Consider the following 13879-nt stretch of genomic DNA (forward strand, 5'->3'; position numbering starts at 1 on the left):
TTACGTAAACATCAATCTCCCTTATAAAGAAGAGCAGGAAGATACAATGCGTCCAGTATTTCTGAACTCTCCACCAAAAGAGGCTATTTGCCCACTAGTACAGTAAGAAGAGGTCTGTTTTTCTTTTCTTTCTTTTTTTTCATGTCCCTCATACTCCTCATTTTCTGTTATAAATTAAAATTTACCAAAGCGGCTGTACATTCAGGGTGGGATACAGACCCCTGCTATGAGGCCTCAACACAGATGGCTTTCCAACACCGTCCCCCGTTCCCTTCACAGAGCATTCATCCCATTCCTTTCCGCTGGAAAAACAAAAACCAAATCAAAACAAAAATTAGATCACCATTATCCACTTGAAGGCATTTTCAAACGATGAATTCTATTTAACATTGAAAAAGCACGACAAAGTTCAAACCAATCAAACACACAATCAAAGCAATGAATTCTATTTAACTTTGAAATGACACGAACAATCCAAACCAAGGAACCCCATGACTTGGTTACAAGCTGCATAAATCTACTCTGTTGTCCAACCATTCAAAACAAACTTATACTGGCTGGCTATTATAAGGGGTATCAAGAGACAACTTTAATTGATTTTTCAACTCTGGGGTTGCTATGGGATCAGTGAAACCCCCTTACATTCATTCATCCAATGAGAAGGTTTGGCAAATAAACAAAAATATAAGCCATTTAAAGAAAAAAATTACTCCTACAACAACATAACAACTAAAACATCAAGCTATATACTGTGCACATCCAAACCCTTTTTCAGCACATTAGAACTCCAACGTCCACCATAGTTTTGGATTACATTGCAAGAACTGGAAAAAAAAGTGTAGATATTTCAACTTGCCCTTCGGGATTCATTATTGTTTCTAAAGTTCTAATGTCCACCCTAGTGTTGTAATGGATATATTGCAAGAACGGGAAAAAATGAAAAAAGTGTAAACCTTTTAACTTTCCCTTCTTGGTTCATTGTTATTTTTAGTTGACATTCTTTGCTTCAGGCAAGTACAAATAATCCCAAGTCCTAACCTTTACACACTACTATTTCACAACAGTAACCCCGCCATAATTATTGATTAGTCTATAAAAGCTCTATGAAGGACATAAAAAGCAACTTTTAGAAACTAACAATTAAAAATACAGAGGATGAGGTGCGATGCACTTACTTTGACCACCCGTTTGCTTGAGACAGCTCAAATGGATGGTTTCCAGTAGCTCTGATGGTACTCCCAAAAATCAGTTCATTCTTAGTAGTTTCGCCCGGAGGTCTGAGAGGACAATGGTTTTCAGCAGTTGACAATGGAGGAAAAAAGGCTTTCTGCAACCAAGGATCATGATCACTGGAACCAGTAACAGGGCTAAAAGTTCCGCCATTCTGGCCATTGCCAAGAAAAATGCTCTGATTCTTAGGAGATTGAGAGCCAGAAACAACCTGATCTTCTGAAGTAAATAGTGATACTGATGAAGGGTGTGTGAGATCATCCTTGTTTGATCTGTTTAGTTCTGGAGGCAAAAACCAGCTTGGAGAGCCACCTGCAAAACCTAGACCATCGTGACCAAGAGGACAACTGTTCCACATTTGCCACGTTCCCTTATCATTTGCATTTGCATCATCCAGGGGTGAAGCATGCATATCTTGGGCCTTTGGGGTACTAGGGAAGCGACTAGAGTTATTATGCTTTTCTCGTGACATTGGTGACTCAATTGGAGATGGCTTGTTCACTTCAGAAGAAGCAGGTCCATTCTTCAATGTGCGAGACCTCTCCAATCCCATATCTTTCACAAAACCAGTCCCCATGTCCAATTGAAAATTATCAAGTGACTCAGAAACAGGCCCAAGCAAGGATACTGGATCAGGGACGTAACATGGGTCTTCAAAAAGCTCTGGCTCCTCAGGTATACGTTCATGATGCCCTTCACCAATGCGAGGAAGTATGGGATCAATTGCAGGTGAAAAACCTAAACTGCTGCTAGTAGATGCTTTTGGATAGGTAGTTGATAAAACGAATGGTGATGGCAGCCCAAAGTTGATTGGATTATCAAATGATTGTACTGACGAGGACTGACCAGATAACTGAGGACTTTGAACTTCTGTCTGAGACTTTGCATTTGGTCTACTTATTACATTTACACTAGATGATGAAGGCACGGAAGATGAACGAGTAAACAATTGCTGCCATGATTTTTTGGGTGCAGTCCCTGTCTGTGGTTCTGAGTGAACCTGCATCGAATGCATCACAATGTAAAATTTATTGTATACATCTAAATTTTGTTATAACACACCTAATATTATTATCATTTATGTGGCAACAGGAGTTGAAATTAGTGTTTCACTTTTGTAGATTTTTGGGTTGACGTTCCAAGGAGGAGCCTGAATCTACTTAAGTTACAAAACTGTTGAACTTGATACAATCACATTTTTAATGCTCAGAAAGGCAAGGCCAACCTAATAGATGAATGGCATAATGAAGAAACTCAAGTGGATGGACCACGGACATGAAAATTTTAGTATAAAAATTCTACCTTCAGACTGAGGCAGGCTACTGATAACATATTTAAAGTTATATGAAAACACATATAAAGAAAATGAGGTATAAGGAAAGAAACTTACAGGGCGGTGGACACTCTTATCATCTCCATTCATAAAAGGTCTCGCAGCTACGCGCTCAGGTGGATATAAGTCTCTCTTCTGGGCATAAATATGGACATGATCTACAGAACTGCTAGATTGGGTTTCTTTTGTCACTGCAGTATTAGCACCCTTTCCAAAGAAACTACCACCACCAAAGGCCTTTGAAGAATTAAAAATTGTACCCCTCATACGGTCCAGGTACCTAGATCCAGCATTTCCCTGAATAAAATTGTTTGTATATGAACTTTTTACACTATGCCCCGTCTCTGTGCTTTGTCCCTTAAGAAAATCTACCCCTGATTTCAGAAGTTCGTGGCGGTCAATATCACTCTTCTTGTCAAAGTCCCGCTTTCGTTCACTTTCCTTACCTGCTCTCTTTTCCAGCTCTTCTGCTTCAGAGTTGCTCTTGCTAGAACCCTTGTCCTTCTCTTTCCTTCTTTCCTGTCGTTTCTTTTCTGCTTCTCTCTTAGTATCTTTTTCCCTTGCAGGTGGTGATGATTTCCCACGTTCAGCTTCCTTTTTCTCATCCCTAATTCTCCTGCGTTCCTCCACCAACCTTGCAACTTCCTCCCTCTGCTTTCTTTCTTCCTCCTCTAAAAGCTCCTTCTCTATCCTAGCCTGTCTCTTCTCTTCAGCTTTTCTGCGAGCCTTTTCTCCTCTACTCTCATTCAAGTTGGCCCCATTCTCGCCCCTTTTGGCCGATCCATTATGGTCTGTGTCAGATGCATCATCTTCCCCTGATGTACTAATCCTAAAAAGCTTTCTCCAAAGCCATCTAACACTCAAGAAAAAAGAAGTTAGTAGCTTGCAAGCAAAATTAACAACACCTGAATACGACTTCTCTGCCAAACAACTCTCATCCCCTCCAAAAACACTGCTCCCGTCCTTTCTGCAATAACTAGACTTCCCAGTAATAGAACCACCGACCCAATTTCCATTCTCCAACGAATCTTGACCGTACATCGACCCATTTTCAGACCACACCTTTCCAGTCAATATCCTTCCAACCTTTTCAACTAACACTTTGATGATCCCAGAATTCGAGAGTCCCATCCCGGGCACAGGTAAGTCTAAAACTGGTCTCTTTGACATATGCCCACAATACGAACACATAAACCGACCACCGCCAGGATTCTGATCCCTATACGGAGTCTTGCAGTTTCGACACCGCCTCGTTGCTGTTTTCCTCAGCTTGTGCAACTCTATTGCCTCAAACCTTTTCCTCTCTCTAAGCATTGCATTCCTCCGCACCCGCCAAGCTGAAAGCTGAGGCATCAAAACCTCATACCAGAAGAGAGTAACCAAGAGCACAACAACACAAGCGAGTCTAGGCGAAGTTATCTCAAATCGGAAAGCTGGTGGTAGAAGCTGAGAGAGACCCCATAGTCCTATTAATGGAATAACTAACCAAGGAAGCATCGTAGCAACCCGGCGAGACCACTTCTGAATCACACAAAGTATACACATTATCCTCTAGCATACGCCTATCTTTCCCCCCCGACTTGAATTTCGACAAATTAAAAAACCCTAAGATTCTCACACAGCAAACTTCCCGAAGCAATAATGCTCCCAATAGTAAACCCTAACACTAATATCCCGCTCAAATCGAACACCAAGACACCAAATTTCTCAACGTTTCCAAGAACCCTAGAAACAACTAAAATCTCGAACCCTTCAAGATACAGAAGAGCACGGAAAAAGACAATTCACCATTAATGGTTTGAGCAGCACCCAAAAAAGCTCAAAAATTCAATCAAATGTTAGGGTTTTCAAGATTCCGAGCTGCCCGTCAATCAAATGGGTTCAGCAATCCGGAGACTTACAGATTCGAAGAGCATGCCGTATTGGGAATGAGGGCAAAGTTTCGGTAGGCTAATCGGAGCCGCCGCTGCCGTCGCTTTGGAAAGGGTTTGGGATCCGGATTCGGGTCGCACCGGCCGTTGAGCTCGTTTTATCGTTTTCGTTGCAAAACAGCAACAAGAAACTCCGATGATGGAGAGAAAGCAGAGAGACGGAAAAGAAAATGCGAGATTGCGAGGAAAACAAATTATATAACCAACGGGTGGACCCGGTCTGACCGGAAGTGAACCGGGCTTTTAAATGGTCGGTTTGGTCATGTTGATAGGTTTTTAGTGATTAGTCCCATGTCTTATCATTAAGCTAAAATGGCTTGCAAACAATTTTTGACATAAGTATATAGAAAATCTGGGTTTAATTTGAGGGGCAGGGTTGATTAATTGTGGAAGTAATTAAGTAAAATTAAGTAGTAGGACATCAGAGTTCAAATTTTTTGTATCCATCCTACATCAATCAATGATAAAGATTACAAAAATATCGCACAAACAATAGGTGCAGAAGATTTGATGTTTGCTTATTGATGGGGGCATTTAAGGAAAGCGAGATTAGCATGTGAAATGTCTTTTACAAGCCAAATTAATTACTTAATTACATCAAGTCAAACTTTGCCTGCCAAATTGTCAAAGTGAAGGGGGTCTTGGGCTCCAAGGAGGTCAGATTTTGACTCAAATCTGAAGAGGAGGGCAGCTCTTTTAGGATAAAGATGAGAGGAAATCTTGGGACACATTTTTTGACGTGAGTTTTATCAAATAATTGTTAGGGAGACTGAAATTTATGTGGATATAATTCGCATTTTTGTCTTTAGCTTTGGATAATTGACTACAAATTTTTGGAATGTAGAAGTAACTAATTTTATTTGAACTTACATCTCAAATCACAAAAAAAAAAGTTTACTTGATCTACAAGTTTTGTGATCACAGTCAGTTATTAGATATTAAAGATTTGTTCTTTAATTTGGTTTTTTTTTTCCTTTTTTTGTGACAGTAGTTGTGAAGCCCACGCGATTATTCAATTGTTTACTAAGTGTCAATGGAAAAATTATCGCTAGCCGCCTGACACCTTCATATGGTTGTGATTTGAGCATTAAGGACATGTTGTTTGGAAAAGGAAAAAAAAAATGTAAACGAGTGACGAGTCATAGTCGAATAAATAGGCTATACGTACCTAGTTTTCTTATTCCCTCTTTGCTTCTCCTAAATTACTCCAAACCAAAAAGAAGGTACATATATAACTAACCAAATCTTGCAAGTCGACTTATATTGCATTATTGTCCCTTCTCTCATCACAATGTCACCAAAACTATCAAACTAAAACTCACTATTCCCTAACACATACCCAACTCAAGAAAACGCGAAATAAATACAATAGCTAGTTCACTAGCTAGTTGTAGTAGATCTCATGCCACTCTTCTTTCCAAATTCGAATCTCCGTGCTTGTACTATCTAAATTCGAATAACAAATTAGATCGTCATATATATTTTTTTTTAATTACAAATTTATATTCTAGAAGCTGCCTAAGCCGGCAAAAACAGTCTGAAAGGCCATCGCCATGGTTTGAAACTATCAACGGAAAATCTAAAAGAATTGGTCAAGGTTATTCCAAATTGATTTTATATTAGCAGACAATCTGTTAATTTTATATTCGCTAACGCACTAAACACGAAAACAAATTGAAATATTTCCTCATCGAAGTGAAACTATTCAAGAATTTCCTCAAGAATAAAGTTTGGCTCCTCAAAGACTTTAAAAATACTTTGTTGCTTTATAGACCTTCGTGTTTGTGATCGGAATCGTTCATATTATAAATTATTATGTAAAAGTTATCTCTACAAAAAATATCGTTCAGTGAACAAACTGTATCAGAGAATATACGGTTCATAATACTTTCACTCCTTCCGATTGGCTGTTTTTATACAGTTCAAAGTTTAGACTAAATAATGCTATATTTTATTAATTTTTTGCAAAAATGATATTTACAAAGTAATTTCGAATATTAACATTTCCGATGATAACTGACAAGAATGAAATTCCGTAAATAGGTCGGAAAATATTTTGTAGATGAAAAAAGTGATACCGTTCAGTTCCTAAACTCCATTAGTAGTACTTCTAGAGTCCCTTCCTTCCCCATCGTACTGGTGAAAAGGAAAACGTAAGGACTACCATTAAAGCAGGCCAAGCGAGAACTCCTACAATCTACAAGTGCTAAGTTGAATCTACTCTGAACTAGCAGGCCCTTTTGTCCAAATGAATGAGCAGTTTGTAGCACAAGACAAATTCAGGTGAGCCCATAATCATTACATCGGCCTCAATGGGCTTACACCTAAAAGCCCATTACATTTTAGTCCCAGCCAATTTTTTTCTTTTTGGTCTAGTTCCTAGTCCTTTTCGATTGCTAATTAATTGGGTTTGCAATTGAACTGGCCGGTGCGAGGTAAGTCCAATTGTAAAGAAACCACAGAATGGTTCATTAGCTAATTAATTTTTTTTTTTCTCATACAAGTGATGTTGATAGTAAGAGAGGGCGAATCAGCTTAATTTTTTTTTCTGGTATTAGAGTAAGTTAATTTTTGTATAAAGTTAAACAGCATGCATGCTCTACGTCACCAGATTTGTGTTATTCACGTGCACACATGAATGAGCGTGTTGAAAGTATGAATCCTACATTGGAAAAAGAATGGACTTTGCATGTGCTTATAAGTAATTGAGTCATTCCTCGTACTACTAATTAGTTTTATAGTGAAATTTCAACTTTCTTTAATTAGCTTAAAAAAACATTGACAATCTCCTTTTTCTTTGATCGGATTTTTCTTCTTTAAGATTTTTTTTATGGAATAAGGTTTTACTTTTCGCATTCCTCATGTTTGTAATATTTTTCTTTATCGATGAAATTCAATCTCTTTGAATTTTAAAAAATAATTATTGGTGAGGCAGTATGATTCATCAACATTCAACAATGCCACACCCACATAAGTTTCATAATAAGCATATATATAAGACTGAAATGTAAGTCCTAGCTAAGCCTTTGAATATGGGAATACTTATTTGAAACGAAAATTCTCTTTCCACCATTCTATGTGCAACACGTGTGTGGTCCAAAGGAAAATAACAATATTGCAAACAAAAAATAAAGAATTATCCAAACCAACCAAAAGGCATGGAAATGGACATTGCCGATTAAGCATCTTCAATGGGCAAGAGCCAGGAGAAAGGGATGAGACCAACCATATATTTGATTTGCAACAACAGCTTTTACTAGGTACTGATAAAAGGACATGTCAATATATGTGTGTATATATACGTAGAAAGAGAGGAGATCTCAAGCCTTAAGCCAACTAGTACGAGGCTAACAACTCGTTTGAGTTCACTCCACAATTTAATCTCAAGATCTGAACTGTTCAAATTTTTGGATATCGTTACTAGAAACTTCATTCGAATATGAAATCATTTAGCCCTTTAATTCTTTTTGTGAACATTTCATGGTTTATCGAGAACTCTGTCTTCGTCTATTTGTCATGTCACAATGAAAAAAAAAACGACATCTAGTTTTAGTGAATTTTTGCATGAACGATCTTTTAGTGATAACCTAAAAATGAGTGGTTCAGATTATAATTGATATCGGTTAATGAGTTAAACAAGTAGTTAGCATCGTGCTGAAATATTAACTAGTTAGCACTTGAGCACTCTTATATGTATATATATGTATGATTATTTTACAGCATTTGTCTAAACCATTTGCCACATCCTAATACCTAGAAGTGGCAAATCAACCCACTGGGTTGTTAATGGGTATCCGTTAAGGCCTCGTTTGATTTAATATCATCATTATATAAGGGTGAGATTAGTAATGATGATGATGATGTTGTTCTAAGATGAAATTAAACTAAATGGGTCTTAATGGATACTCATTAACAACTCAATGGATTGATTTGCCACCTCTACTAATACCTAGACTTAAAATCTCGATGATGACACAAATGTTGGAGGCAAAGTTCAACATAATTCACCAAAGGACACATAGTTTGTTCAAAAGAGTTGTATATTCACAAATGTAGCACATTAGGACGTGTTTGTTTCCCTTCACTAGCCCTCACTGGACTGATTAGTCCAGTCCCTTGTCTTTCGCGCCTTCTCCTCCTCACTGGACTGATTAGTCCAGTCCCTTGTCTTTCGCGCCTTCTCCTCCCTCGTCTTCTTCTTCCTCGCCTTCTCCTTCCTCGTCGCACATTTGCCCTCTCGATCGTCTTCAGCTCCCTTGTTGGTTTCCAGCCGCGTCCTCTGCGTTCGCTAACAAAGGCCTACTCAAGTGGGCGGATTAGCAATGCGAGTGAAATATTGTCATCTGTCTGGTTGCTCAGGGCCTCACCGTTAGCGGCTCCAACTGCACCTCCAGGCACATGTCAAATTCGAACTCCCACCATCTCAGTTACGCTTCCCTTCCTATCTCTCTCTCCCATCCCTTTCTCTCTCTACTCTCTAAACTCTTTTATCTATCAAATTCTCAAAATTCAACTTGCCTGATAAATTGAGTGATGGTAATTTTGATTCAATTTCGAACTTGTGAAGTTGCAACTCCAAAAAGGGCAGCAACGCCTTGCCATGCAGCTCCAGCTCCATCACCGACCACCGTCTTCAGCCCCCACCAACTTGCTAATCAGGTTTGTGTTAATTGGGTTTGATAAAATTATGTTAATCAAGATTTTATTAATTTTTGGATTAAAATTGGGCACTTGGAGTGGATTGTGGAGGTAATTTTTGGTTCTTTGCTCAATGTACTTCAAAGGCGTATCGTCACTTTTGAAAGATGCTTTGGTTTAATGTTCTGGTCTTGATCTTAATGCATCATGCGTATTCACATTATAATGGCCATAAGTGGTCTTGGAGTTCCCAAAAGGAGAATGAGGATGATACTGAAATTTCCCTTTGTGTTTGTTCTTACTATAGGTTGGCTTGAACCCAGAAGTAACAGAAGAATATAATGTGGACTGAGAAGAACCACCATAAGAAGCATTATTCGAATGATCCTCAGCTTTGGAGATAGTGCCATTCCGAGCAACCATGGCAGACAAGAAAGGTGTGATCAGAATGTTTTCAACCATGGCTTCCTCAGCAAGTAACTGAGATCGGAGATCTTTCATGGAGATAACATTCTCACGACCTCGAACAATTGATCTCAAAATATTATATTCAGAGGAGAGACCATTCAAAGTCAAAATCACAATATCATCATCATCAAACTGAACCCCAGCAGCAAACAGATAATCACGAGCTTCTTTAATACGTTGCAAATAGATCGAAATCGAATCAGTACCTTTCTTGATGTTTTGTAATTCAGATTTCATCTGAAAGATCGTAGCTCAAGTGACAATGGAAAATTGGTCTTTAAGACGCTGCCATAAGTCACGAGCGCTGGAACTACCAATTGCACAAGAGACTGCTGAAGGAGATAGAGTAGCTGTAAGTAATTGCATCAATGCCCGATCGTGCATTTTCCAGATCTTGAAGTCATCACTTTCAGTCGAAGAGGAAACATCACTTGAAGGATGAAATGAACCTTCAGAAATAGGCACAGTAAATTGAGCAGGACACGAATGAGACCCATCCACAAAACCCATAAGACCATGGCCTTCAAGCAACAATTCAATCTGGAAATTCCAAGTTAGATAATTGGAATCATCGAGTTTGACAGTCACAGAAGAAGAAATCGTGGAGATAAGAGAGGTGATAGGAGATTGAAGAATCTGCAGTTGAGTAGAAGTCACCATCGCAGACGAAGAAGAAAGAAACCCAGATGAAAAATTTCTCAGAGGAATTCGAACAAACACTTGGTGTGCAAAGAAAAAGATGCACCCAGCCGGAGACACAGAGAAGAACCAAGATCCCGAAAAGAAGAAAAACCAGATCGGTGATGCAGAATAGTGAGCGGAAGCAGAAGAACAAGATCGAGAAACCTTCAAGCCGAAGCTTTTCAGGCGAAAGATACCATGTAAACAGAGAGGAAGAATAGCATGTACACAGAGAGGAAGAAAAGATGTATTCACTTTTTTTCACATTACTTCTAACTCAGATTACATTGTGTATATATCTAACTATATTGCTTAGTTATTAAGCTAACATAAGACTCTTAAGATATTGACACTTGTCACAATCTTACACCATAGAATCTTAACTAACTTAACTTTCATAGTACATATATAGTTATCAGTGTGCTGCTATTGCCCCAACTTTTTGAACCTCAACTTACTTAACTAGTATGCACCAAGTTTGGTCATAGATTAATGGATTCACGATTCATCTCTTATATATTGCATAAGAATATCCGGGTCTCGTTTTCTGTGAGGTTTTAAACAATCTAGCTTATGTTTATGTCATGCGGAATATATTTTTCGTAATTGAAGCTTGCTGAATGCTTGATTGCGTTGTTGACTGCAGAACTCGCCGTGTGATCCATGCTCGACACGCTGCTGCTTGCACTGGTGCCCCTTGTGCCATGAGCACAGGGAGATGAAGGGATAACCCCAAAGATGTTGGGTTTAGTCGCACTACAGTGTAACACTGGTCAATTGAAGGTAAGATGCCTTAAATAAGTTATTTGATTATTATACAATCGTACTTCTTCTGGTTTTTGTTATATGGAAACATTACATATTTATGGCATCAACTTGTGTCCACCAGTGTTCTTTTTCTCAGCCGAGGAAAATTGTTCGAAATTGCAACACTGTTGGGATCTTGTTTTTCTAGTGGCCACAATTGGTGAAAGGAAATTTGCAACTGTTGTCCGTGGATTAACTTTTTTCTTTTTCTTGCTGCAGCTGCTGCTCCACTGTTATTAACAGATGTTAGCGGTGATTGTTGGTCGTTGGGAGAAGGTGAAATCTATTGCTGAGCTACCTCAACTCTCTTCAGAACACAAGGCAGCCAGCAACCACTGAAAGCCAATTGCCGTGTACACTCAAAATGTTGCAGAGTGCAGGAAGTTATGGATTTTCTGAGTTCTGAAAGCGAATTGAGAGTGCTGCAAATCGGAAATGATGTTACACGAGGATGTGTCTTCGGGGCCAAGGAAGCGAAGGACGACACATTTTGTTGTATAGTTCCTAAGTAGTAATTATGTAAAGGCTGGTAGTATTACATTCGTTTATTCTTTTTGCTCATTATTGCAATAAGAAGCCCAAGCTGAAGAGAAATAACAGGTTGAGTGATATGAATTAGGATTTGTTGTTGTAGGTTCTTCTTGGTTGTGTCTCCTTTTTTGTCATCCATTTCAAATGAGCCCAAAAAGAAAGGGCAAGAAATGGGAGTGTAAAGGAAAACTAGAACAAGAAAGAAAACGTTCTAGTTTTGTTTTGTTGTTTCTTTGTTTTAGTTTGTATTTAGAAGTTGAAATCTGATTATAAGAATTGTGAGTGTAAAGGATAAGTGGCTCAAATTCACCTCTTATATTTTTTTTTTGGAATTGTTTCATTGATTTCTCAATTTTTTTTTTCCAAGAATTGCTTATATTTAGCTTTGTACCTCTGTTTGTCGGTTGGGGTTCTGCTACTTTGGTGTTGGAATGAAGCAAATAACATTTAATATTTTTTATACATCATTGGTTTTTTTTTTTTTTTTCATTATCCTGCTTCTTAGTCCTACGCTGCACCAAACGCTTCACTAAATCAGTCCAGCTTAGTCTATTCTAAACCAGTCTAGCTTAGTCCTAGAAGTTAGTGCATTCCGAGATAGTTCGGTGCAACAAACGCACCCTTATTGTTAAACTGAAACAAGGGTTGGTTATATTGTGTCATTGCGATTTTCCATTTCATCTCCGCTTTGTAATTTCCGCAAATAAGCCATCAAAGATTTAAACCAGATTTTTTTTTTGTTAAGTCTCATACTGAGAGCTAGAAATAATATGGTTCAAATTCGCATTTGACGAGAATCAAACCTAAGACCTCTCATTTACAAGTGAAGAGAAATACCACCAGATCATAGTACTAAGTGGTCAGATTTATATCTGAATTGGTGTTAAAACTACTTTGCGTCCGGGTTAAGCGTTGTTATATTGTCTTAAATTTTTATCCTGTAACCGGCATTTTTGAGTGTGTGTTGCATGCGCGGTGCCTTAATTTTGTAGCACCATATCTTCTGTTATCTTAGAAGCTCAACAACGTTTATGACTTAAGCGTAAGAGAAAAGAGAGAGATCGTACTTCCCTCCTTGTGAAGGGATCAACAATAACGAACATTTTAAAAATAATGAAGGTTATATAATTAACTAAGTGCATGGATCATAAAAATGACTTTTTTTTTTTTTTTTGTCCAACGATAGATTTATTAGATTAAATATTAAATTAGAAAGTAAACGGCGTTTGAACTCACGCCGTAATACAAGGACAATACTTATCTCCAGCACTCTAGAACAGGCACCATAAACAATAACTTTAAAATTGCATCATAAAAGTTAGAAAGAACTTGGTCTATTATACTTCAATTATAGGGGTGTGCTATCCACACACCCTATTTTACTTCTCACACACCCCTTGATAATTTATGTCCATTGATCTTCTTCAATTCATCCGATCCGGCGGCCGAAAATTAAAAAGATGTGTGAGAAATAAAATAGGGTGTGTGGATATCACACCCCAAATTATAACTAGTCACAAAAGAAAAGAGAGATATCGTTCTTCCCTCCTTGTGAAGGGATGAACAATAATGAACATGTTTAAAAATTAATGTAGATTATACAATTAACTTACTAAGTGCATGCAACATAAAAAATGATCTTAAAATTGCATCCTAAAAGTTAGAAAGAACTTGGTCTACTATACGCAATTGATTTCTTGATGTTTCTGAAACACATGCATCGTCATCAGTATTATACTTAAATTATAACTAGTGATTTGTTTTTAATAATATATACTTTAAAATTATGACATAACAACTGAAGCGTCCACTCTTAATATAACACATAAAGTAATATAAATTTAGTTTATGTTGTAGTCAGATACGTATTAAATTTATCCAAATAAGAACTTGTCCATAAAAGAGTGATGGATAAATCACGTAGGGTATGGTGGTCCTGTATTTGTCTCAATTATTGACATGACTCAGCTGAAATTATTTTTTCTTTCTTTGGTTTTAGTTGAGAACAATACAAACCCAACCTTATTAGCATTTTATTAATCACGGAATTTGGGTTTTGTTTGCATTATTATCTCAAATTTATTTTCCCTTTTTTTTTTTTTAACTATACTTTCTTTTGATTTGAAAAATGTTTTAATTTAATTTCAACTAGCAAAAATGAGTGTAGTCATATTGGTTAAAATCAATGTATCTCTTCATATGCGCCCGAGTTCTCTTCATATGCGCCTGAGTTCTAATTATAATCCTCATATTAAATTAA

At 37.6% G+C, this 13879-nt stretch overlaps 1 protein-coding gene and 1 long non-coding RNA gene across 2 annotated transcripts; one reads left to right on the top strand and one right to left on the bottom strand.

The window, feature by feature from the left end:
- Positions 1-4711, bottom strand: LOC137723133 (uncharacterized). Its single transcript, XM_068462304.2, has 3 exons — positions 2621-4711; positions 1176-2230; positions 1-302 (listed from the first exon to the last, which is right to left on the bottom strand). Exons 1-3 carry the CDS (start codon positions 4106-4108, stop codon positions 182-184), a joined length of 2664 nt encoding a protein of 887 aa, XP_068318405.2. The 5' UTR covers positions 4109-4711; the 3' UTR covers positions 1-181.
- A 3921-nt stretch (positions 4712-8632) lies between these two features.
- On the top strand, positions 8633-11944 carry LOC137721790 (uncharacterized). Its single transcript, XR_011066718.2, has 3 exons — positions 8633-9153; positions 10928-11064; positions 11308-11944. It is a non-coding gene; the product is annotated as an uncharacterized LOC137721790 (long non-coding RNA).
- Positions 11945-13879: the final 1935 nt, after the last annotated feature.

Source organism: Pyrus communis, chromosome 4 (assembly GCF_041283825.1).
Source record: "Pyrus communis isolate YQ-2024b chromosome 4, ASM4128382v1, whole genome shotgun sequence".
Classification (NCBI taxonomy): domain Eukaryota; kingdom Viridiplantae; phylum Streptophyta; class Magnoliopsida; order Rosales; family Rosaceae; genus Pyrus; species Pyrus communis.

Excerpts from the sequence above, each read along its gene's own strand:
- LOC137723133 (XM_068462304.2), bottom strand. The coding sequence starts at position 4,108 with ATGTGTATACTTTGTGTGATTCAGAAGTGGTCTCGCCGGGTTGCTACG. Across the intron at positions 2,231-2,620 it reads ATAAGAGTGTCCACCGCCCT|GTTCACTCAGAACCACAGAC; the intron begins GTAAGTTTCTTT and ends CATTCGATGCAG. Across the intron at positions 303-1,175 it reads CAAGCAAACGGGTGGTCAAA|CGGAAAGGAATGGGATGAAT; the intron begins GTAAGTGCATCG and ends TTGTTTTTCCAG.